The sequence below is a fragment of the Centruroides sculpturatus genome, unplaced genomic scaffold, assembly GCF_000671375.1.
Source record: "Centruroides sculpturatus isolate CEXI.00-Female unplaced genomic scaffold, Cexi_2.0 scaffold345, whole genome shotgun sequence".
Classification (NCBI taxonomy): domain Eukaryota; kingdom Metazoa; phylum Arthropoda; class Arachnida; order Scorpiones; family Buthidae; genus Centruroides; species Centruroides sculpturatus.
The window spans coordinates 457,872-485,844 of record NW_019384515.1 but is presented as its reverse complement, the minus strand read 5'-3'; the positions used below and the strand labels follow the sequence as shown (position 1 = coordinate 485,844).

General features: G+C 27.8%; 2 protein-coding genes across 3 annotated transcripts; one reads left to right on the top strand and one right to left on the bottom strand.

The window, feature by feature from the left end:
- Nucleotides 1-243: 243 nt before the first annotated feature.
- LOC111622550 (ras-related protein Rab-22A-like) lies at nucleotides 244-24,761 on the bottom strand. 2 transcript variants are annotated; one of them, XM_023364962.1, is made up of 8 exons: nucleotides 24,705-24,746; nucleotides 24,585-24,634; nucleotides 14,771-14,850; nucleotides 9,929-10,010; nucleotides 8,561-8,632; nucleotides 7,830-7,953; nucleotides 5,582-5,674; nucleotides 244-978 (listed from the first exon to the last, which is right to left on the bottom strand). In XM_023364962.1, the coding sequence occupies exons 2-8, from the start codon at nucleotides 24,618-24,620 to the stop codon at nucleotides 890-892; spliced, it is 576 nt and encodes a 191-aa protein (XP_023220730.1). In that variant the 5' UTR covers nucleotides 24,621-24,634; nucleotides 24,705-24,746; the 3' UTR covers nucleotides 244-889. The 2 variants fall into 2 exon arrangements, with proteins under 2 accessions (XP_023220730.1, XP_023220728.1); XM_023364960.1 differs by having other exon boundaries at nucleotides 245-978; nucleotides 24,585-24,638; nucleotides 24,705-24,761.
- A 1,967-nt stretch (nucleotides 24,762-26,728) lies between these two features.
- Nucleotides 26,729-27,388, top strand: LOC111622534 (hydroxysteroid dehydrogenase-like protein 1). The gene has a single exon (XM_023364937.1). It carries the CDS (start codon nucleotides 26,729-26,731, stop codon nucleotides 27,386-27,388), a length of 660 nt encoding a protein of 219 aa, XP_023220705.1.
- Nucleotides 27,389-27,973: the final 585 nt, after the last annotated feature.

The following is a 27,973-nucleotide window of genomic DNA, read 5'->3' as shown; positions in this document are numbered from 1 at the left end:
AAAAATATTCAGTAAAATTAGAATGCAGATGACTTTTGAAATTTCATACTGTAGTTTGTAACAAGAGAAAAAAATTTTTATTGGGACATAATTACAGTTTTGTTTCAATCAAAATTATAACAAAATACTCAACAATGTGTATCATTCAACTTTTTTATTTAAAATTGTATAATTCAAATTTATTATATATAATAATAATGAAAATATTTTATAAAAATATTGTCTTATATATTAAAAACTGATATACAGCTTTTTCTTTTATCAAAGTATTAAAAATGCAATAGAATGTATCACTTTGATATAATGATTTTCAATATCACAAATTTAGAAATGTGTTTAACAATTTTAATATAATAAATTTTAATGAAATACTTTCAAAATATACAGTTGTGACCTCCAAACTTTATTTGTAATTATTATAATATAAATATTAATAAATTTTAAACATAGACTAGAGAAAATATATAATTATAATTTAGGAAAATTATATTACTAACTTTTGTATACAAACAACTGGTTATTTTACATAAATATTTAGTGTAAAATTCATTTATACATTTTATATAAGAGTTTGACACTTAATGATTTTAAACTTGGATATTTGTGTGCTGATATGTCATTAATAACACAACCATTCTGAAAGACACACAAAATATATGAAAACAAATATAGCTGCATTTTGTTTTCCATTAGTTTTCAAGATTAATAAATTTACAAATTTTGTATAGGAAAATAAATAATTTTCAATATATTATATATATTTTAAATTTATGAAAATAAATTTCTTAATTATGGCATGAGTATTGTGCATAATTATCATATGTAATAGTTAATAAATTTGTTTTCATTTTTGTATAACGAATTACAAAAAAAAGGCACATCATCAATGTTAACAACATTTTTTCTTAACTTTTTCCTTCTTGAGATGAATGGTATGATTAGGTGCTTGTGGTTCATTATTTCGAGGAAGACGCTTTGCTGTAAAATAGACAAGACTTATAAAGTTATTTTATTGTTATTATTTTTTTATATACATATAATACATATACATACATACTTAATTTTAATTATAGAAAAGTTTCATAATATTTTGAAATGCATTTCAAAAGTGAAACAGATTTTTAAAATCAACATGTAAATGTGAATATTCTTTCTGTTTAAGGCTAAATTGCTACTTATTTGTTGATTAAAATCATATAAACACCATCATACAGCTTAAACAAATATTTCATGTGTGATATACAAAGGTGAATTGAAACAAAACTTTTTTGTTTTTCCTAACATGAAAATCACTCTGGAACATAGCGACTGTAATATTTTCAAAATATTCTTGACAGAATTCAATGTATTTCTGCTATTGTTTCTGCCATCCTTGAAAGAGGTATAGTAGCTCATCCTTTGCTATGCTCTTCAGAATTGCTCTGATACTTTGACAACTATTGTTGAAAACAGGAAATGTATTTCCTATAATTTCAGTTTCAATACTGGAAACAGAAAAAAGTTGTAGGGTTCCAAATATAGGCTAAAAGATGGATATGAGATACATGACATGTTTTTCTTGCTCTAAAATTCAATTGTTACATTAGCAACTTGTGAGATAAGGAAAAAATTTTTGTTATAAGTGAGTAGAAAATGACATTTTCTTTGTACATTTCTAGTGATCAAAAGAAGCATCATATTTCCAAGGAATTTTTTGAACAGAAAAAAGAAAAAACCAGTCTCATTCTCAACCTGTTTTAACTCATCCTTGTACAGTACATTTGATTCAAATATCTAAATATATCAACAGATATAAGACAGGACATAATCTGAAGTTTTCACTTAGTTCCTTTAAGTTATAAATTAAAAGGCACTGGTATTTTGTCATTTAGCAATGAGGCTGTTAAATTCTATTTTCACTATAAATCTGTAAGATATCAATTTGGAAAAAAAGCTTTAAATAATAACAATGTACAGAATTAATAATAACTGTAACTATCAAGAGAATCATTCATCTTTCAATGTTATATTAAATAATAAATAATCTAATGTAAAGATTCTATAATTGAAAAATTTTTAATGGCATGATTGTGCTTAATATTCAACACAAGGGGGGGCGTATCTGGACTGCAGCGCTGTTGGTGACTTTTTGTTAACACTTCGAAAAGTATCAAGGAACGTGTACAATTTTTTTTTTTTTTTCAACTTTTCTAAAGATTCTATAATTGAAAAATTTTTAATGGCATGATTGTGCTTAATATTAACTAATAATTATGGAACGTTCTCCGGTTAAACGTGGTCAACCTCCGAGCAGCCGAACGAAGGCCGAAAGCAAAAGAATGCAACAAAGTGCAACCAACACGAAACTGATAACTGATTATAACACAATAGTGGAAAGCAACATACAAGAATTTCCGACAAATTCAAATGGAACTAACATGGATACCATTCCACAACATCTACAAAATTTATCAGGTGAGTGCAGAGACTTTTATTCATCTTCGTCGTCAAATTCGAAAGACACTTTAATGTCAGATCTATGGAGCAAAATCTCGGAATTAATTAATACATCGAATGATAAACTATCTCTACAAATGACATCAATAAAAGAAGACTTGAACTTAATACACGAAACCATAGAAAACAAAATTCAATTCCAAAGAATGGAAGATCAAATAGATAACTTGAAACTGCATATTGATAATTTAAAACTTCAAAAAGATCTGACGCAATATAAAATGGATACTTTGGTAAACGACTATCACTATAATAAAATAATATTATACAACTATCCCACTTCAAAAAACGTCTCTAAACCAGAATTTCTGAAATTTATTAATACTTCATTGGATCTAAAGAACATATCTCAAGACGAAATTTCAGAAATAACTCAAATCAATAAATCAGCTAATCCAGTAATTAGAGTTTCCTTCAATAATAAACAGATTCGAGACCAAGTTTTTAATACGTTTATATCAAAGAAGCAACAAAAACTATTGGTAAATTGGGGAAATTTGCAAATTGCACCATATCTCACTAATGAGTCACGAAAAAGAAGGAAACAATTACTACCAATTTACTACGATTTAAAACATCAAAATCGATATGTTAAACTACGAAATGATATCCTGATAATAGACGAAAACAGAATAACATTTAACCTTGAAACGAGAAGTTTAGTAAATGTGGATACCTTTTTTTCCCTTTAATATATCACCAGAACCAACAAGTTGATATGAACAGCATAGTAAAAAGCACCAGATAAAAGTTAATAAAAATAATAAGGCTATCTTGCTTTTAAATTGGACATATTGCTCAAAATTTAAGTTGGAATTTAAGTTAAACTACTTTTGATTAATTTTTTGGCTAAAATAAGTTTAAATTAATTTCGTTAGAGTAAATATTAACAATAATTAAAATGCAACGATCCCCTACGAAACGTGGAAGACCACCACTTAATCGAACTAGACTAGAGAACAAACAGAATCAATTGTCCACATCGAATTCTAAACTCATCACGGACTATGGATCACACTCGAAAAAAGAATTACAAGATGATGTTATAGAGAAAGAGAATAATAATCTGATCTTACTTCAACAATGTTCTCAAAACTTTACAAGTGAGTCAAGCAATTCTAATTCAACACTACTAAATAACCCGGATACCCAATTAGACACTACAACTGCAATCTTATGGAATAAAATATCTAATTTGATAAATACTTCAAATGACAAACTGCTCAGCCAAATGACCTTAATAAAAGAAGACTTAGAATTAATACATAAAGATCTACGTGAAACTAAGGAACAATAAATAAAACTGGTGGAAAAATTATAGATTTAAAACAAAAGACTGACAATCTACAAATCGAAAATGAACACAAGTAATTTAAAATGACTAATAATTCAATGACTAATAAATCAATTTCGTTTAAATAAATATTTCCTCTACATTAATAATTATATAAAATTCAAGAATAATAAATGCTTTTTTATGTAACTCTGAGGAATTTTCACCTTTTCAATTGTTATTAAAATGTAGAAAACTTAATAGTATACATGATCAATATGAAATTGTTCGTATATGCAATAGCAACTCGCAACTTGATCTTACAATAAATTTAAACAATATTAATAAAAGGATTTAGATAAATTTATAATTATTTAATTAAAATAATGGATATATAAAAACTTAAGCTAATATCTTAAATATGTTTAAAAATAATCCTTCAAAATCGTAACGAAATAAAAATAATTTTAATATATTTATACAAAACTTCTATTATAATATAAATGTTTAACGCGAAATAAATGTATAAATTAGAAAATAATAAATAACTTGTAATGACCAAAAAACTACTGTAAAATATAAATGTAAATCTATCCAACTTATTTGATTGTATTCCCCCCGTAACAGGGAAATTATTCCCATTTGCAAATAAAGATTTGATTTGATATTCAACGCAAGAATTATTAGAAAAGAAATTAAGATTATTATAATTATAGGATTTTGAATGAGTTAATGTGCTTCCTGTTAATTGAATATTTTAGTATGGCTAATCCTATTTGCTCTTCAAAATGCAACACCAAATATCTGTATTCCAAATATAATTTCTGAAGACAGTTGTATTATTAAAATTCAAATTACAGGTAATCTTAATAATTAAAAAACTTTAACAATGCAATTCATTTGCTGTTAGATTGTGGTTTCATTAAAGAACAACTAAATTAAGCCATATGTTATGAACACACTACTTATGAACTATGTTTATTTTTAAATAATATGCTACATCTGCTAGCATTTATCATAGATTACCACAGATCACCCAATACACTACAGTTTTACAGGCTACTAAAAATTGGAAAAAAATAAGGCTTATTATTACTTGCAACTTTCAGATATACGTATAATATTAAACAGAACATGCTCATCAAATTAGCTTATCACAGCATGCCTTTCTTGTTGCCGAGATAGTTTTATTGAAAACCTACATTTCAGGCCTACTCTTCAAATTTTTTTAAGATTGTATTTAAGTTTGGAGATCACAGCAAGAACTTCAAAACATAATCCCAGTAAAGTCACAAAGTTTACATATAACAAGAATATGAAAGGAATTATAAAAGAAATTGTGAACTGCAAGAAGACAAGAATGGTTCTGAAAAGAGCTCCAAACCTATACACAATCTTAAAAAATAACAAAGATAACATTAAAAAAGAAGAAAAAGCAGGGATGTACAAGATTCCTTACAAGAACACACTAGGAATCAAGAAAGATTATATTGGTGTCACAACAAGAAATTTGGGGATAAGACTTAAAGAACACAAGTATGACAAGTTTTCAATAAAACTATCTTGGCAAGAAGTGTTGTGATAAGATAAATAATATCTTTGAAAAATTTCATAGGCATAAAATTACATCAGAAAAATATCTAGTCACATTATGCTTCAACATTTTAGATACTTAATGCTGATCTCTTAACTATCAAAGTTTAGATGAACAGAAACAAATAAAAGATGTATAGAGAATTAGTAGTCAGAAAAATTTTAAATAAATATATCTACAACACAAATTTTGTAAATTTTATAATCAAAATAGCTTACTGATTTCTTCAAATGCTTCGCTGATATTAACAGCAGTCAGAGCACTTGTTTCAATAAAAATTGCACCAATTTCTTCTGCATATTTCTTTGCAACTAAATGAAATATTTTAAATTATTGATTCATCATTAAAAATTATCATATATATAAAAACAAAATTTTCTACAGATACATTTTGAAAGAGTTATCTTTTATTTTTTTCCCACAATCTGTCTTCACTATTCATAACTATTAAATACACTGCTAATATTTTATTAATATTCATTTTCTGAATATTAATAAAAGATTATAGGATGAAGTAAGTAAATAATTTTCAGAAAAATTATATTATAGAATGCCTTTCCATATAAATTATTAAGTTTAAAGTGGCAGCAATTTATCACACACATACGCAAAATTATTATTACAAAAACAGTAAAATTCTAAATGGACATGGCTGGTTGACATTGCTGATTGGCTGGTTTTTGATTTCTCTATTATATGAAATTGATACTACTTAATAATAATAAAAAAAATTGCAAATAGAGCCATCAATAATTGGATTAATATAATTGTATGGGAGATAAATTATCATGCAGCTTATTATTGATTTATTTTTTAGAAGAGCTACTATAATTATGTATTTTTTCTTCATTAAGAAGACCGTCTTGAAAACCATTTACATTGTCTTATCTTTTTCACAGTAAACTTAAAAGAAGTATTCTAATTTAATTGCTACATTAGTTAGATTAATTATTATTAAAAATTGCTCAATATAATTTTACATGATAACACATTTAAAAATTAAATGTCTAACATGTTATTACTAATAAATCCATCTAATAATGCTAACAAAAATTATATATATAAGTCATTCCTCGATTTATGATTATCCATACTTACAATGGGTAAAACTAGTACATTAAAAGAACTATTTTTAAGTCCCAAAAATCCATTGCAATTGTTAACAGCACAATTATATAATTACTGTCAGGTAATACATAATGGGTAAAAACATACCATAGGTAGGTATATACTAACAACAGTAAAAAACAGTAATTAGTAAGCCTTATTCATATTTAACTCAGATTTATGTTATAAGCATCCAAAATGTAAACAAGCCAAACTTACTTTCTGTGAAATTGCTTAGTCTGGGGTAATTTTCTCATTTTTATTTTATAATAAGGGTTAAACTGAGCTTATAATTAAATTAAATTAATAAAAATTAATAATAAAAATAAAATAAATTACACACACAAATTGTAATATTACCTCAGATTTTTTATTCCTTTTAATATAGGTGACTATCTGCACATTTCTGTGATAATTTGTTAATAAAATGTAATTAATTGAAATGTTAAATGTTGGCATGACAATAACTTAAACAGTGCCACTCTATTGTAATATGGTACAACATACATACATAATATTATATAGGTTTATGTGTAATATTGGAAAATGTATTCCATTATTACTGTTATTTTTTTATGCTCAATTTATGACTTCAGAACTCTGTCATAAGTGAGGGACTGCCTGTATGTATAGACACATTTTTTTACTTTTATTTTCATATTACTTTCCCAGCTGTTATAACAAAGAGAAAGTATGGTGATCTGGCAAAAAATGACCCCCCAGATTTTTACATTTTTGGGCTCAAGACACCTTAAAATGTCAAGAAATGCAAAAAAAAAACTTTTGGGGATAATTTCTTTACATATATGGATGTTAGTGTGTATGTGGAGGGCACAATTTTGTTCTCCCTGTTTGAAGCTTAACTCCTGTGCTTTTTGTTGAAAATTTTTTTATTAAGGGGATTGATGCTATTAAATTTTGATGGTTAAAGTTCGACAAGATGAGGAGATAATGGAGGTTGTGCATATATCTCCAGTAGGGTCAGACTTACTTGTTAGTAAGTCTGACCCTACTGGACTAGTAAGTCTGATCCCTAACCTCAAAATTAAGATTTTTTTCCATTTTCTAATACTTAAAAACATAAAAAGTTTTTTTTAATAAAATATGAACAGATGGCATCAATAAAATTTTAAATGTTGCTGGGAAAGTTGAACAACTCATTGCTGGTTTATTAATTAACTTATTAGCACAAAAAGAAAATGTTTTAATGCTATTATTATTCATTTCTTAATAGTAATAACTACAATAATTTGATTTTATTTAACAATTCAGTTGAAAGGTGAATATTTTAACTGACTTTATTGAACACTAATTTTTTATTTAATATCAACATATTAATGCAATAATTTAAATATTTACCATTATAAGGCACTTCTCTTTTATCATCTAAATCACATTTATTGCCAGCTATTGTTAAAATTATGCTAGGTGGACCATGTAATTGTAATTCACGAACCCAACTTTTCACAGCTGCAAATGTACACTGAAATTGTAATAATCTGTAATTATTAGAAATCAGAAATAAATTAAATATTTATTGGCTAACTCCTATATTATCATTGTGATTAACAAAAGTTATTAAATACAGATGATTTATAATTTTTAATATTTAATTAAAAATTTAAATATAATACGTATAATTATATTTTATCTAAATATACAGACTAATTTAGATATATAAATATATTTTCTACAGCTAGGTAATCAATCATCACTGATCATTATCACAAGTACATGAGGTTATCTAATTAAATATTACATGAATTTTTAAATGTTCAACAATAATTAGCCAAGCAAATCAAATATTTTTTCTGATATTTGATTTTTCTGATCTTCAAATATTTGAAAAATATATATTTTTTCAAAAATATATTATAATCATAATTTAAGTTTAGTTATTACATGTCACCATTTCTTTCATGATACTCAAAGTTAATAACAAATTAATTTAACAATGTTAGATTACTATAAACTAAAAACAAAGAAATCTTATTTACACACAAAAACTAAAATTTTAAAACTTATTTTCTATATATTATTTCTACTTAAAATGTTTTAAGTGAAGAAAGTAATTTGAAATAATGACTTACATTTTGTGTAATGTCATACACAATGATGGAAGCCCCAGCTCCTCTATAATACATAGGTGCTAATGCCCGATACTATTGGCATAAAAATAATGTTTTTAATACAGAAAATATTTAAAATTAATTTATTTCATATTTTTTTTATTAATATGTTTAGGAAACTATTGATTTATTTTATTTTTGAATATAAGAAAGAAAAGAAATCTGACATATTTATGATAAAATACTTTGATAAATTAAAATTAAGTCTATTTCTTATGTTGGAAATAATTTTTATTTAGTAACAATGAAATAAAAATAAAATAGTTTATGACAAATATTGAATTTTAAAAATAATTTTTAATTTATAAATAATTAAGTACCTTAAAAGCTAAATTATACATACAGGATTTAAATTAATTATCCAGGTCATGCATTCCAAAGTAAAATTAAATTGTAAAAAAATATTAAAATTCACATGAAGATTCAAAGAAAACTGTTATCCTCTCCCAATCCATTTGGATAGAGAGAGAGAGAGAAAAGTTTATAATTTTAAGTGAAAACATATTTTCCAGTTAGAATTCTCAACTAACATATAAAACTACTTTCAAAGTAGTTGAACAGCATAATTTTAGTTAAATACAGCAAAAAAATTGAAAAGATTTCATTCTACATTATATATATATAGTCTTTCAGTTTAATATGATATTTTAAAATATTCTTCAGTATTTATTTTCAAATTAAGTATATTTATTGAAAAAAATTAATATTTATAAGCATTTGCATCACTCCTACTTTCAACTTACACATTCAAAAGATAATACAAAATGCAGAATCCTGTCTCAAATTCACACTGTATGCATTAAATGTAACTTCACAGTAGGAAAGTTATAAAGAATTAATTAAAACAAAAAAAACAAAATCTTTAATAGTTGAATTAGAGAAAAAAACTGGGATCAAAGAAGTTAGTAACAAAAGTGACATTGTGGACTTTAAAATAAATATTAAATTAAATCATTCATTATATATTGGTTAATAAAAGAGAAATGAAATCTTTAAACTTATCCTGCCATTTCCTTTATAAACATTAATTTTGATTAAAACAGAATTAATCACCATGTAAATTGAGAATTAGATGTATCCACATAAACACATCAAACTGAAACATCAGAATTTTGAACTTATTCTCTGTCCTATTATTCAAAATAGCAAAAGGTTTTTTGTTTTTTATTTCTCACATGATTTTAGATAAATATATATATATATATATATTGTTTATTATTTTAATTTGTTCTTTTGGAATGATGTAAACATATTGTGTGAATCACAATATACATGTAAAAGCAAATAGTACCAAATGATAATAGCTATTAAAATGTTTAAAATACTCACTCTTTCTTGTCCTGCAGTATCCCATATGTTAAATTTGAAAGTAAAACCATCAAGGACAACATTTTTTGTCATAAATGAAGCACTGAAATAAAATTAGGCTAAATTACTTTTAAAAATTTGATTATCTATAATAATAAACAATAATAGTTTATTGTCTTTTATAACTACAGTTATATCATCTATTAAAACTGATTGATACACAGTTTTGAATATAAAACTGTATCAATCAAAACTGTCATCCTATTGATTCATAAAATATTTGAATTTAAATTTAATATTGATACAAAGTGAAAATATCCTATCAATAATAGCATTTGATGTAACTGTGCAATGAAAAAAATATATTTTTCTAAACATTGCATTTCTGTAGAACAATTTCAAGTGTGTTTTTAATTTCAACCTACTTTATTTCACATATTTAAATCTCAATCTTTAATTTGCATAATTGATTAATCATACTAAACTTCCACAGTCATTTTATACATTGTTCTGCTGTATATGATTTACTGTTGGTTAGTTGATGGTCATTTAAACAGTTGAAAATGTTCATATTAATTAAACATATTGGCTAATTTATTTGCTGCTAAAAGATTTTAAGGTGTTTATTTTCTATGACTAATATAATCAAATCATACTTACACATTTCAGTAAGTTTTAACTAAAAAGACAATATTTTAAATAGTAAACAAACAATTATTTATTGTGACATCATCACAATGCCAGGCTGCAATTTTTAATTATATTTTATCAAAATTAATCATATTAAATTTGTTTAATTTAAAATATATCCACTCCATCTCAAATTAGTAGTGTCTTGCCCCTATACATCATACTTTTCCTGTTAGCAACTGGCTCATGTCATCCTATCTAACTCCTTACAGAAGAAATTTTTGAACTGAAATAATGTGACTTCCGGTTTGCATAAAAGTTCTTATACAGTTAATCGGGGCTTCCTGTCCCTAATCTTTCCATAACTGGTCTTGAATTTCAACTATCTAACTCTGTTCGCAAGATTAAGGAAGACTGACAACAGATGGATTCTTCAGTTATTAGTATCTGGCCGAAATGCATATTGTGAACAATGTTAAATGTGAAATTAAAAAAAAAATGAATGTGGTTCTTTGATAAAGATGTCACCTGTTCATTGTTTTGGAGTCTTGGTTAGAAACTGGCAGAAGAATATAATGGCATATTAGCCATATTGAACAATATAACTTCACTTGAAGAAATCTCTCTTCCACACACATTTTAACTTAATACAAAAATAATAATAATCTGTCTACCTCTAGTAAAAATACTTTATATTTAATTATTAAAATTAGCTTTAATATAGCCCAATAATCTGGCAGATTGTTTGCCTTTAAAAGTTTGAGAATGCTGAGACATAGAACCAAGGTTATTTTTCAGATGGAATGTGCTGTTATGCCATAAAGCTATTAGAAAAAATGAGCATTACATAGAAATAATAAATTTTTTATATATATATATTAATATAATTAACATGTGTGATTTTATTACTACCATTTTGGTGGAACGTTAATAAAAAGGCTTGGTTATAGCAAACTATACAGCAAGCACAATTCTTTATATAATAAGCTAAATGTCCTTTGCATTTGTGGAAACTTGGCACTAGTTTTCCTCTCTGTAAAGTTTTGTCCTAATTGTTTTTGCAAAAGTTTCTTCCTTGTGCCCTGGAAAATATATTTTCCTAGTTTTATTACATTCTGGCTCTAGATAAGGCTGAATAGTGAAAGTTTAAAAGTGACCTTATATCTTTATGAAAAAATAGCCTTAGAATTGATGACAATGATAACTTGAACAATAAAATTAGATAAATTTTCCAGTAGATAAAAGTAGAAAAGTTATAAAATATCAGATATTAAAAATAAACAAATATCAATTTATATAGAAAGCAAAACATTAAATCTATTTTTTTTAACAGAGAATAACTTTAACAAAACGTTATATTAAAATGAAATTATTTCAAACCGAGTTTTTAATGATGTTTAAAAAAAATTTACAATATTTAAAATTTGTTACTGATAAATTTTTAATTGATAATTAATATCATAATTAGTGGGCTAGCAGTAGGAAGTATGAAATATTGTGTGAATGGATTTAATTATTATTTAATGAAATCAACAATTTTATTATTCTCTAGAGGTTCAAAAAAAAAATTAGATCAAGTTTATTATAAATACCCAAAAATATACTAACAAGGTAAAAGGTTATTAATAACTTAAAGTAACAAAATAGTTTCATCCTATCAACAAATTTCTAAAATTCAGTAGTTTTATTATTAAAATTTTTACATGGTTTGTATTTTCACATAATGACTTGCAATTAATAGGATGACTATCATGCCAAAATATTGTAGAATAAAACAAAGACACTGAGTTCAGCATTACATGCGTACGTTTTTTATCGCAAGCACTTTCGACGAACTTATATCGTCATCCTCAGGCAAATACAGAGATTTACTGAAAAATTAAACGGAAATAATCCAATGTAGAATAGAACGCATAAAATATAAGCTGAAACTTTGTCAAAGCCATTAAGAACACGAAGTAAATATTCTCTGTATTCGCCTGAGGACGACGATTATAAGTTTGTCGAAAGTGTTTGCAATAAAAAAATGTATGCATCTAACACTGAACTCAGTGTCTTTATTTTATTTTATGACTTGCAATGCTTTATAAGAACAAAGATGTAACAAATTCTGCAATGCTTTTGGTAAAATCTATTTTTGGCATCATTTAATTTCTCTTGCAAATAATATGATTCTGTATAGTATAGGTTCAATGTTAATTAATTTTAGTATAACTTTGTAGTGAAGTTAAAAGACTATTCTTATTTCAAATTTAAATGAAAGAATAGCATGCAATTTTTTCAGGGTGAAGTGTTTGCAAGACAGAAATTTATCACAGCAGTTGTAATACAATATTGAAATTTTTTATGCAGCAGATTCCATTAAATAAATTACTACATCTCACCAGAAATCAATAGATGAAAGGATAGGTACCGGTACATGATAATGATTTATCATACAAATAGTTTGTCCAAATGATATTGAAAGAGAAATTGTGAACTGATAGACTATGTTTGCTGAAAAGACAATGGAATCATATAAAAAAAATTGCTTTTGCATATAAACAACTCCATAAACCTGATTTTGATTAAAGTCAAACAATCTACCTGATTATTGGTCCATAATAAAATAATTAGATATGAAGTAATTTGTCTAAGAGTAGGCAGTTAAGCTGTCATCCCATAATAATTAATAATTATAATAAATTAATTTTAATTTAGAAATTTTTGGAATAAAAGAATTGGTCAGGAGTGAGACTTAAACCTGCAACTTCTGCTTATTGTGCAGATGTGCTGCCAGTTACAATACCCAGACCTCTGTCCAACCGTTGCTTCCAAAATTATTATTAATTTAGAAATAACCATCAGGTCACTCAACGCACTGACTGGAGATGACTTAAGTGCCCACAACTCTTCTCCGTGGAACTCAGCTAACTATTATTAACTTAGCCTTATTATAGTCTAATAATATATTGTATGGATTGTTGTTGTAAATATTAAATTGTAAAATAGCACCTAATTTGCAAATGTCTTGTAAGAGGCTATTTTGAAGTAAAGGAAATGAATTTCACACTTCTGATATAAATGATCATTTTACAAAATAAATTTATAAAAATATCATTAGTTATTTTCAGTTAAAGATACTTCCCAGTAAAAATTACTGGGCCAGTATATTCTTTTTTCTTCAAGATACACCTTGTTAAATAGCAATAGATATAATTTAATAATAGATAGTAATTTAGTACATTTTCAAGATGATTACTTTTGTATGGGATTTCATAGAAATTGCTATACATTAAGAAATGTTTTAGTTATGTGATTAGTTGACACTGTTCCAAATATATAATGACAAGTAAAACTTTAAAATTCTGTATAATTTGTATTTAATTATATTTTGTGATAAAATAATTGAGCTAATATACAGATTAAAAATTGTTCTTTTATTTTTAATGATATACAGTAGACCCCCCTATAAAACGGGTTCATATAGTTCGGATTCCTATATGACGGTGAAAAAATTGCAACCGTATTTGTATAAACACGCTAAAAGAGACTCATATAATTCAGTAAAACGTCATCACCGACTCGTGTCGTGACAGGATTGGTCGAATCTAGACCAATAGCAGATATTGCACAAACCATTGAGTCTAAACAAGCAGCGAACCTACTAAAAACCATATATTATTTAACGGCCATAAAAGTTATATTTATATTAATGATGTCTCCAAAGTTCAGCAAAGTTTTCGCAGAAAAATAATTTATCATGATCTCTCATGGAGTGGTGTATTGAATGGTGAGTGCCATTTGATGCACCACTCCACGATGAAAACAAGCTTAAGCAATGGCATCGTCAAACGGTGCACACTTGGTAAGTAATCCTACAATTTTTTGTTTATAGCATAGTTTATATAGATTATTCCCAAAAAATTATACGTATTTTGGAAATGTTGAGTCAAATTAATGTACAATCGGTTAATTTTATGAAAGAAAACCTTTCAAACAGCCATAGTCTGTAAACTGCGTACATGCCGGGCTGTGATTGGCTTATGTATTTAAGAACTCATAAAAAAATGGATATCATAAAAACCAGAACATATCTAACATGTTATGGGGGGTTGACTGTATTCCATTAATAATATTTGCTAAATGTGAATTGTTTTTTATATATGAATTTAGTTAAACTTGTATCAATAATTTTGTTATATAAATAGTAGTAAGAGAATAAAGTAGATTTAATTTGAAAAATTCTTTTACCCTATAGTACTTTCTGAGGTAGGATTAAATGTGTTATTAACAAATCTTCGAACAATACTTGATTTTCCCACACCAGAATCCTAAAATAAACATACACAAAATAAAAAATTGCAAAATTTGTATTATTTTAAAATTTAATTTTAGCAATATTAAAAATAATGATCTAATTTAAAAATCATAATTTTAAATCAGAAATTAAACAAAATATTTTAATTTATTCGATTTTGATTAACATTTTTCAGTAATTTTGATTTTACTCGGGGAAATTGATTTGTTGCTCAAATCAGGAAATGGAATATTAATTTTAAATATATTTCATATGGTTATGCTATTAAGAATTATAAATTAAGAGTAAACTTATCGGGGTTGTTTCAAACATCCCATTTCATATAACAGTTCATCATAATTCAAAAATAAGAATATATTAGTTTGTTAGTTTTAATATTTATTAAGTTTGTAAAAATATAAGTTTGTAGTTGGTATTATCATTTGATATTCAAAAATCAAATGTAAGGCTTCTTACATTTGATTTTTGAAATTATATATTTCACTAAGATTTCTTACATTCTTTTAATTTTTTTTCATAGATTCATAATATTGAATCTATATTAATTCATATAGATAGTATGCTAATAAGTTCTGGTACAAAATTTGCCTAGTTTTTGGCACTGACATTCATTTAAATTTTCATACAATCCCATTCACTGAACACTTTGAATTCTATGTAAGTTTCAGTCTTTATTCTGTTAGCCATAAAGGAACTAAAAAAAAAAACAAACAGTTCTGCAACTTTTCTTCAAAGAATAAAAAAAAAATCTGAAATTTGCCAAAATCTGGAAATGCTACAAGAAACTTACTGTACATACCAATAAGAAGTATGAGGAAACCAACAGTATTAAATTTTTCTTTTCCCAATAACTTCCACTTAATTGTATCTTCAATGAAACTTATGTACTAATTTTTTCGGAAATACAATCAAGACTTCTAGCACCGAAAAAAGACTTCAAACTTAAAACTTTAACATATGATAATACCTATCACATGTTGACACTTACTTAAAAAGAAGAAAAGGTTGATTTGCCATCATTGCCTTTTGCAGAGGTATGGAGATGATGTGAAATGGAGCTTACTGCTCGTTCAGTTTTCGAACATATTTGAATATTTGTTTTGTGTTCGTAACAGCTTTGACAAAAGTTTCAACTTAAAATTTTAAGCATTCTATTCTACATTGGATTATTTCTGTTTAACTTCTCGGTAAATTTCTGAATTCACCTGATGACGATGACTATAGGTTCATTGAAAGTGCTTGCAATAAAAAACGTACCTGTAACACTGACCTCAGTGTCTTCTACATTTTAGTATGATGTGAAAAAATATGCTCTTCACAGATAAAATTTTTTGTAGAAAAAAAATTCAATAAGCAAAATGACTATGCCAAATCAGAGAAAGATATTCGCACACAGTTCAGACGTCTGAAAGAGTTCACCATCCCAAAAATATGATGGTCTGGGCAGGGATCAATTGGCAAGGAAAACCAGAAAAAAAATAGCCTGCCATGTCATCTGATCTGAACCCACTGGATTAGTCCATGTGATCAAAGTTTGAGTTAAAGGTTTTGCTAGATATTATAAAAGTGTTGAGATTCTTAAGAAATTCCGTCTGTGAAAATGGGCTGCCTTTCTTATGAAAAGCATTCATATCACAGAAAAGTGGAGTTGATGTAGCCTTTATCCAAGGATGAAAGGCTATAATCAAAGCATATGGTGGATACATTAAACATTAGAAATACATGTTATCAACCCTTATTATCTACTTTTTATTTTAAAAATTGTTTGTTATAATGTTACCTTTTAATAAACTTGAATTATAGACATTTATATCTGTACCAGGATTTATTAGCATATGGGGTGTAGATACACTAACAAATCCAGAGTTTTGATCAAATCAGAAGATCCAAATATTTATTAACTAGGACATCACACGACAAAGTTGTGCAACTATCGCAATACAATTAAGGCAGGGCCAGAAAAGAAAGAAATGATCCCTGCCCTTGTTAGACACAGAAGAGACAATCCTTCTGGCAGATGTAAACAGGTCAACGTCGCATTTGCTGCCACAAAAGAGACAATACTTATACCAGCCACTTACATCAGCCATGGGAGTCACAATCCTTGCACTGGTCAGGTACGGAGAGACAATCTTGCACTTGTTGACACTGAGGTGCGATCCAAGAACAAAGCAATTGCCATCGATTGCTTTGGTCTTGTGTTTTGTTTGTTTTTCACACCTATTTTCTGTTAGGTGCATGCAATGCTATTCATATTTTTGACTCCTAGGTATAAATTCCATTAGTGCAGTCAGTCACATCAGAGTATGGACATTGTCAATTTAACCTCTCTCTATATTGAAACCCCTCAATCCCTATTTTTATACTTAAATGGACACTCATTACATTTTTGGATTCCTCATCACAATTAATGGAAAATGGCAAAGTTTTATCAAAATCAGTCCATTAAATTTTGAGAATAAACTCAACTCTATAGCAAAACCCATAGAAGATATGGTAGCAATCATGAAACATCACATGACAAAGTTTCGGGATTTTTGTTATATTGCTTTGTCAATCGCTTGGAAATGAAGTCATAGACCTCCATTTATTGAATTTTTGGATTGCTAGTCACAATTAATGGAAAATGGCAAAGTTTAATAAAAATTGATTAAACAGATTTTGAGAACAAAAACAATTCTATAAGCCTCATAGAAAAGGCTTCGATAATGCTCTGCCTCAATTAACTTTGTTCTAATTATCAAAATAATATTTACAAGATACAGCATTATCTACTTTTAAGCAAATTACATTATAATCAAAATGTTAATAAAAAAATATTCAATATTTGATTCAAATTGATAAACCATTTTGTTTAAAGTTAATTCCACACTGATTCATTTAACTTAATACAAGAGTCAGAAATGTATATCATTTGAAACAATTATCAATAGTAAAAATCATTTGAGTTTTTATCTTAACTTTATTAATTTTGTCTGAATCAATCAATATATTTAAGACAATACTATATTGTCAAATCTAGACTGTTTCTATTATAACAAAGGTTCCCAACATGTATTCTGCAGGTTCTATGGAACACAAATTAGAAACCAATAATAAAAATTTGGGGTTCCACAATAAAATCTGTTGTCTAGTGATGTACGAATTTGCCAATGCAGATTTGAGACATGAGATGTTATTGTTTTAGTCTCAGATCAAGTCCTTGTTTAACCATACAAGGACCGAGACTATACACATGCTAAAGTTATTTATAGCTTTATAAACAGTAGGATTGATTTATTGGTAATGGATATAATGTTTGACGAGGAAATGGAAATTATGAAAACAGTAAAACAAACTAAAGCTATAAAATCATAACCTTAAAAAGGATCCAACATATAAATAAAAATACAAATGTTAAATCTGTATAGATATATATTAAAAGCAAAATGTTCTGTCACCATTGCATGCAAATAACAAATTTAAAAATAAATTTGATTTACAATTTGAAAATTTTAAAACAACTTTTGAATGGTTTTTAAAAACATTGTTTTAATTTTCAATTGATTTGATTTCAATTTTAATTAATTAATTTTGATCATATTTATTTGTTTACTTTTGGTTTTGGTGTAAAGTGGCTACCTAGTATGCTTTAACTTGTTTATATCTGTAGGGTTCCAACATTTTTTAAGGTGAAAAGTGTTCTTGATAAAAATAAGTTAGGAACCTCTGCATTGTAAGATTGTCTTACAGATTACTATAACAACAACCTAATTCATAACTGTCTACATCAGAGTTAACCAAACTATGGCCTGGAGACCAGATCCAGTCCACGAGGTCAGTTCATCGAATCCACCACCACACTGTGCCACAAATGAGCTAAAATATAATTATTTATATGGAAATATCACAGACTGTAGATAAACTTACTATGTAGAAAAAATTAAAACAAGTGTAAGTAAAAATGTCTAAATTTGTCAATCTAATTTTTGCATCTGACGGTAATATAATTTTTAGGAAAATCAGTAAAATAAAAAATTTGGTGACTTTTTGCAGACTTTGGATACCAGTGGGTTTTTTGTATAAGTACCTGCAATGAAATTTCTAAGAAAAGCGATTATGGGTCTGCTGCAGTAATTGTGTTTTAACTTGTATTGCCATGTTTAGGGATAGCAATCCAGCAGTGTTTTCAATCCAGCTGGATTTTTGCTGGATCAATATCATTCCAGCTGGATCCAGCGCGGATCCAGCACAGATGTATTTTTGGTGCAATAAAGTGTTATCTATCTATCTATCCATCCAGTAATTTATGGTTTTTTAAAGAAATAAAACATTTTTTTTAATATTTAAGAAACTTTTATTATTTAGACTAGTCACTATACAGTAAATCAGTAAAACTTCTTACACATTTACGTAGTAAACTTAATTTTGGTTCGGTTTAACACTTGAGATAGAGATAATTAACTTTAAATGTTTAGTTAGATTATAATTATAATGTAATCTTTAAGTTAAATAATAGCAAAGGTAATTCTACTAATTAATTTATATTAATATATTATATTATAATAATGTAAGGACGGATAATCAGTGGCTAAGTGGCTATCAGTCTTACCAGTTTTCTTATATAGGCTCTACATATCAGTCTGTAGTTATTTATAAGTAATTTAATTATTAGTGTTAGTAAAGTAGTGAGTAAGTAATTAGTAGTAGTCTAGTAGTTAGTTATTATTATCACAATCATGAATCACATACATTCATATCATCATATATCTAAGATACTGATACTCATTAATTTAATTAACTATTTAACTAACTAGGTAGTCTCAGTTTCTCACTAATTTTCACAATAAAATTGCCTAGCCTAGCCCACTAACCACTTATAGAATAAAAGTTAAAAACTCTTACTTAATAGAATTAGAGTAGAAGTTATAAAATATTAGTCTTGTCTTGAATAAAGTATTTTAAAGGATTAAATAAAATTAAATCAATCACTTCTTTTTTTTTTTTGACTTTTCTAAAAGTAGGATCTCAAGAAACAAATGGTATTGATGGTGTTGTCTCCCAACCTACTTCTTAATGAACTGCATATATATCCCGCTGCGGAGAAGGCTCTTTCTGCCTCTATGCTAGTTGGTTTCAGGGTCATCAAATAATCATAAATTAAAGATAAGTTTTTACCTTTGACTCCCTCACGTTCATAAACAGCCATTTCCTTTTTTAATAACTTATCATAATCCTTCTCAGTACTAGTTTCTTTTCGTTTCATGAAGTTTTCTTTCTCACGCTCTAGTTGGATCTCCGATTCTTATTCCAATGTGAAATTCAGGGAATGAATGCGGGTTATCTGGATCATCGTTTTCCGTTTCCATAATATCCTCAGCCATTGCTGCTGGTTCCACTACATATGTATTTACTCGATTCAGCATATTTTTCATCTGACGCATTACATTTTTTTCGGTATTGTGAACGAATAATCGTGCTTTCTAACTTTTTGGTTATAGTTTTTCGGGTTCTGTATGTAAATCAGCATCCCTGTGACCTCGATAAGACGCCGTTCTCTGATTCTTTTGCGTCCTGGCTTGTGTCCTGGGTTTTTAGTTTGTCTAAGATAAATTTCAGGGTTGTGTCAGCAGTTATCAAACTCGACTCTCTTCTACAGAGAGCTTTTACGGCCAGTTTATAGGTTAGGTTTCGTGGACAAGCCACAAGGCTGCAGCTCTTTATAGGCTTAAACTGAGATCATTCCATCACATGATTCATTGATGTCACAACCGACCGTAAATTAGAATTATGCACCAGGACTAGGAGAGGAGTTACTTATTTTATTTAGCACGAAGACACTTTATTTGGCGAGAGTGAAAAGTCAACTGACAATTAGATCAGCAGAGGTAAAAGGGCAGGCAGTGCAGTGTAGAGAGGGGGTGTAGCATGTGCCACACTGAATGGCAACGTCACCCTCTCTGCCGAGCGATAGCACATGTAGAAACGCGGCAACACCGACAACGTAGACTTTTGCGCCATTATTTAGAAAGTTAATTGAGTATTTGCAGATCCAGCAGGCCAAAGAATACGCTGGATCCAGCTGGATTGCTGAATGAGAGATCCAGCAATTGCAATACCTAGCCATGTTAAACATGGCAATACAAGTTAAAACTATCTTATTGCTAATGTTGCCTTCTTTGATAACATTTTGGTAAATATGTTTGTTGTCTTTATTTTTTGTGTATTCAGTGTATTGTATTGAACAAAATGGTTATATGGCCCACACTTATTCTCAGGTATCTGGCCCACTGTGAAGAAAAGTTTGGTGACCCCTGGTCTAGACCAACAAAAATTTTATTAACAAGCACAACTTATTCACTAGATAGACTATTTTTACATTTTTAAAATTCAAAAATGATGTAATAAGAATATAAAATGAAAAAATTTCTTTCTATATTATAATTTATGTAGTAATTCCTGTAAATAGTCTTTACAGATACATTTTCACATATTCACTGATCAGTTCAATATATTATTATGCTATAACAAACAAATTAGCATGAAATAGTTTTGTACATAGTATTTATGACTTTCAGAAAGTCCAGTATGATTAAACTGCTTTATTTATTTATTTTATCAATATATTTTTAAATATCTTTGTTGCTGTTTTGTCTTTTGTATAGCTGTTACATGCATTCCTATGCTACTTACTAATGTTGTTTAGTCTGTACAGTTTATATGTCTATATTTATTTATTTATCATACTATTAGCCCATATGGCTCATGCCAAAAAAGTCAACCAATCAACCAAAATTAAAATGAGAACTACATACTTTTTAAGATATATTAAATATTTTATTAATTTTGATTTGTATTATTAGATTTTTTATGTTAAATGAAATAACCATAGGCTTTGAAACTTGGTTAATGTACAGTATTTTCTATTACTGCTTGTTATAGAGACCAATCTTAACAGAGAATCATTCCCAATTATAATTATTTATAAGATTTGGTTTCCATAACAAGCAATAATAAAAAACATAGTGAAAAAATCATTTTTTGCCAATTAAGTAAGTTTTCTGTAGTAGTAGTTATATATGCTTGTAAATGGCTAGTGAGAACAGTTATGAATATTTAACTTTCATCACTAATTTGCATATTTTATTACTAATATTTACAGGCTTGTTTTTTACTCCCCAAAGTATATTTTTCTCAAAATGTCAACAGTACTATTTATATTATCCAAATCTACAGTATTGTCTTCTAGAAGAAGTCTGTTTTGTTTATTTAATATTTTGAACAAGATAAATCCATCATCATCAAAATATAGTATAAAAACTGAAAAAAAAATAAATTTAATGTAAGAAAGGCAAAGAAAACAGTTTACAATTAATAAAAACAAAGATTTATTATCCATTATTATTATTTATTTATAATTTAAATACTGAACCTAATGATGACCATTGAAGACAGTGAAAACATTTGTTCCTAATAAATTTAAAAATCCAGCAATATTTTACATTCAATTCAAATGTTTTGCTAGAAGAATTTAAGAAAATTATGACATTCTCATCTGAATCCATTATAAAATGTATTTAAATTGTTAAACAGAATAAATTAAAGCAGTGATTCTCAACCTTTTTTCATCACAGTACACTTTTAATAAGTTAAAAATTTGGTGGCACGCACATTTACTTTGGAAAGTACCGCAGGACAACCAGTGACATAACAACAGTGATTTTTAAACGCCATTCGTTATTTAGGTCACATTTTCTAAACACCTTGATAACTAGTGGCAGTTATTGGTAATACTGGTTACAGTTTCCAAACATTCCCTAGGAAGGTAGAACAGATTGAACTACTTGTTTGACATCTTTTACGTGTGGGTATTCCCAGTGGCAGCACACTTTAAAAATCTCGCAGCACACTAAAGTGCCCAGCAGAGTGGTTGAGAATCACTGAATTAAAGTATAAACAAGTAAGATTCTAAACAATGTATATTTTGAATATGTTACGAGGAATGTTCAAATAAAAAGGTACAAAATGACATCAAAACCAAATCTGTTGAAATGGGAACATGCCACTTTGGTATACCATAGTGAGACAGCTAGGGACGTGAATGTAGTGTCTGGTGTGGTTATGTGTCATGCGCGTGCAACTGCACATGACGCAGGAGAGAAGCAGACAGTTGTGTGTTCTCCAATTGACGTGGCAGTGCGTGTGAGGACATCATGGTGTTCACATTGTAAAAATCAATGATTGAGGAGCAGCAAGGTGTTATCAGATTTCTGACTGCAGAAGGTGTTAAACCGGCTGACAAACGGCCTGGGCTGCTCGCGGAGAGAGTGATTCTACTCCACGATAATGCGCATCCACATATCTCCAGGGTCACACAAAGTGTAATGGCCAAGTTCAAGTGGGAGCAGCTTGAGCATCCACCCTACAGCCCAGACATGTCATCCTACAACTTCCATCTGTTTGGTCCACTCAAAAAAACATCTCAAAGAGAAGTGCTTCAACTCGGACGACAAACTGAAGAACACAGTGGAAGACTGGCTCTTATCATAGCCACAGGAATTCTGGAAACAGGTAATCCTTTGGCTCGATAAACAGTGGAATAGTTGTGCTCAGGCCTCTGGTGATTACTTTGAATAAAGACTTCAATTATACCCACAGTGTCATTTCATACCTTTTCATTTGAACAACCCTCGTACTTGTTAATGCATCTTTATATCACAACTCACTACTGAGAGACTGTTATGATATACAAACTGTATATATGATAATCAAATCAAAACAAAATAAATTAATTTAAGCTGTAAAAACATGTGGAGCTTTATTATATTTTATTATAATTTTTAGAAGTTAAATATATATTGAATATAATAATTTACTTATTTACAGTTAAAAAAGCAATTAGTTTACAGACAATACATATGAATTTTTCATTCAATATATGTGTATGATAAATGTATATATATGGTAAGCATGTATATTGGATGCACATTATAAATGTAATACATACTATATTTATTCTAATAAACAATGCAGTTCTAAGATGAAAAAGTTATAAATAACATCCTCTAATAACAATGCTGAGTATTGAAGGAAGATAAGATTGCACATTCTATTCAGTCTTTTCACTCTTATCATACATTAAAGTGTGAATGTGTTGAGTGTTATATTGTTACTTGAATAATAATAAAGTGGAAAAAGTTACAGGTTTTATTTGGTTAATCATCGCAATTTCCAAATAGAATAGTCACCTTCTAACAAACCTTCACATACTAATAAACGGCACAGCTGTAAGATGAAAAAATTTTAGACAGTGCAGTTTATTAGAATAAATAAGTCTACAGAACATTGCTTCATAAAAATCCAATAAAGCAATTTTTTTCTTAAAATTTGAGAGAAAATTATCAATTTTTTTACACTAATAAATTTAACAAAATTTTTATTTGACTTTAAAATAAAACAGAATAGTTTAAAAAATTTCAATATTTTGAAAATGTTTGTAATCATTTTTTATTTATAAAATTTAATTTATTATAATTACAAATTTAGCATTTTGACTGATTTTTCTAAAATATCAACATTCTAAATTTTAATACAAATAATTAACATTTTAAATAAATTGATGGTAAACCAAAATACCTTGGAATCAATCAGCAAGAATTTAATTTTTATTACACTCGTACATCAATTCCTCTTTTTATTTATTTAGTCAATTAATTGACTCTCAAGGACTTGAAATTCGATTTATAAATTAATTTGTAAATTACTTACGCCAAGTAAACATATTTTGATTTCTTGTACAGCCATGTCCTGTGTTACTACTATCTGAAATATATTTAATAATTAATAATGTAATAAATAAATAAAACAGTTTATTTGGATCTATCTTACAGCATCCAACAAATCATCTCCACCCCTTTCCTACACGAACATATGAGAAAACTGCAGCGCCCTCTTAAAATAAATTTCGTTTTAAAAATAATTTATTACAAATTTCGAAATTTTATTTATTAAAATAAATATTGTGAAATTTAAAATAATATCCCAAAAATAAATAACGAGCTTGAATTTACGATAATTATATTATTTTTAATGTGCACATTTTAAAAATTAACAATTTCTGCCGTGCCGAAATAATATAAAAATACCGGGTCTGATTAACGATGATGATTCAATTTATATGGTATTTAATTGGTCAATCTACCCATAAAGAAATATACTATGAGAAACTAGTCTCTATTAAGATGTTAAAAGCCCGGAAAACTCCATACACGTTGGTTAGATGCGAACCCAGGTCCAGTCTTTCGGTGTGTGACAGCTTTGTTCCTTACCACGTCGGCCATCCGGTCGTCCTTAAACAATCTTCAGAAATAAAGTGAAGATTGTTTAAATTATTGAATGTCACAGTATAAAATAATAATACTGTCGATAAAGGAAATGTGTTGTAGTATTTCATATTTAAAAAAAGTAATGACTGTCATTGTTTCATTATTGTAGTGAACAGTTAACTTATAAAAGATATGATACTGTTTAATATATGATAAATATATCATTTATTAGAAATGTGATATAACTTTTTAAAAATAATTATGTCTACCATAACGATGATATAAGATGATTAATTGTTGTATTGTTTATTTAATTTTATAATGTTATGTATAAGATAACTTCGTATCGTTCATTAATATTTAAATAAAAATATTCCCTTGCCCCAGGATTTTAAAAAGATGCGTTCCCCCTCTTTCCATCCTATGGACACTAAGATGTCTTTTTCTATTCCCCTCGGAGGGTTCGACCAAGCCACGGTGAGAGCGGCCGAGTAGTGAGGAATGGACCACCAAATATCCATGAAAAATTCCCGGAGAATTTCTAGTTCGGACTTAATTCCAGATTTCCAGAGCAGTACGCAGACTTATTAACAATATACTGTATGAACTTCCAATGCAAACCGGAAATCACGTTATTTCCATTCAAAATATTTTCCGTGAAAGGAATTAGATAATACCTGGCATGACTCAGTTGCTAACATGTGATGTACAGGGGCAAGGCACTACTAATTTGAAGTGGGGACATATATTTTAAATTAAATAAATTAAAAATATGATTAAAAATTGCATCTCGGAATTGTGACGATGTCACAATAAATAATTACTCGTTTTATTTAATTTAATACTCAATTTTTCCCATATAGAAAGGGTTAAACCCTAAATCTCTCCGTGTGCAGTGCCTTGGGAATATCATAATCCTAATTTGAATGCGTTTGTATTATACAGTTTGACTTATCATTAAGAATTTTAAAAAATCAATAAAACAAAAACACAGATATTAAAACAGTATTTAACTCTTTTAGTAAATTGTTTAATAACTAGGTCGATATTTCTGTTACCAAAAACTAACTTACGTAACGCTGTAAGAAATGTATATATAATTCATTTTCTTCTTGACCTCATTATTTTTTATATATATATATATATATTATCTCTTCGAAAAGTATTGTATTTATTTTATTTTAAATTCAAATAACCAAGGAGAAATTTTATATCTAATCTATTTAATTACACAGTATCGAATTTACGGGGAAAAATACAATGAATATCATTAGTTTAATACCAAAGATCTGTAAAGAATTTAATATCTTTGCAAACAAGGTTAAGAGTAAAAGATTGCATAAGATGGTATTTAATTTAAGGACAAACTTTCTAACTAGTTTAACACTTTCTGCAATAATTTCTAGGACACTTCTACAGTAAGACACACTATTACATCGGGAAAACATGGAAAATAATATCGTCTATTCCTTTTTATTGTGTTTTATATCACGTCACGAACGTTTATTTGAGTCTGTTGGATTGCTATTTGTAATTTTCTTCGTGTGTTCTGCCATATTGAATATCCGAAGATTATTTAAAATATACATGCAGCAAGGTCCATTAAGTTCTCTCGAAAGGAATGGAGAGTATGCTGTACTAATCGGAGCTATGGAAGGAGTTGGTCGATCCTCAGCATTTGAATTGGCTAAACGAGGAATGAATCTCGTAATAATAGACAACGATATTAAGGAATTGTATGCTTTATCAGAAGAAATTAAGTCAACTTATGGTGTTAAGTGCATTTTTATAAACGCAGATTTCATTGAGGACGATTCTGTTTATCAAATCATTTCCGAGAAATTATCCAATAAAGATGTTTCGCTATTGATTAATTTTTCCGACATCATAGGTAAGCAATCTTGTCTCTTTTTAAACGAAACGAACGAAAATATTCAGAAAATGATAGCCATTAATATGGCTTCAGTATTAAACATGATTCGGATAGTTTTACCTGAGATGCTGCGAATGAAAAAAGGTACTATAATACATGTGACCCGATTGACTGCAACAACACCTACTTCGTATCTTAGTCTATATTCTTCTCTCAAAGGTTTTGTGCTGCACTTGACTGAAGCATTAGACATGGAATACGAAGATCTGGAAAAACCTTTACATTTCGAAACAATATTTTCTTTAGATCGCAATTCCGATTCAAATGAACTATTTAATTTTCTCCGATCCAAAACTGTTGGCAAGGCAAACTAATGAATTTATCGAGAACTTTTGATACTTTTGATCAAAAGATTGGAACATTTTATATAAATTCTATGATATTTTTAAGAAAAGGGATATTCTTGTTTTTAACATTGTATAAAATAATTATACAAATATATTTTATCTTCAAATAAATAATTACTATTAAAAGATTTTAGTATTTGTAATTATTTATTTCTAAAATAATAAAAATAAAGTAATAAACTTTTCTTTATTGTAAAATGTATATAACACATGTTATTCAAATATATTACATATAAGTCTATGTATATTGTATTGCATGTATTTTACAGAGTATACAAGCCTATGTATGCCCTGTAAAATATGATAATACAAGGCAGGTCAAGCCGGTCTAGTCATAGCCGGACCAAGTTTTGCTAATAACGTTACGAATATAAGTATAATTTCAAATCACTAGCTAGCGTGCATTCTTAGACCAGACCAATGGACTTTTCCATAGGAGAAAAGGGTTAGCGATGCCTAAGGTCACCTTAGATGCATAAAGTAGCTTGTCTTTGGATATGAGTTTCCGTTATTACAGATGAACATCCAGCTTCTTTGGTTTCGGAACTTTCT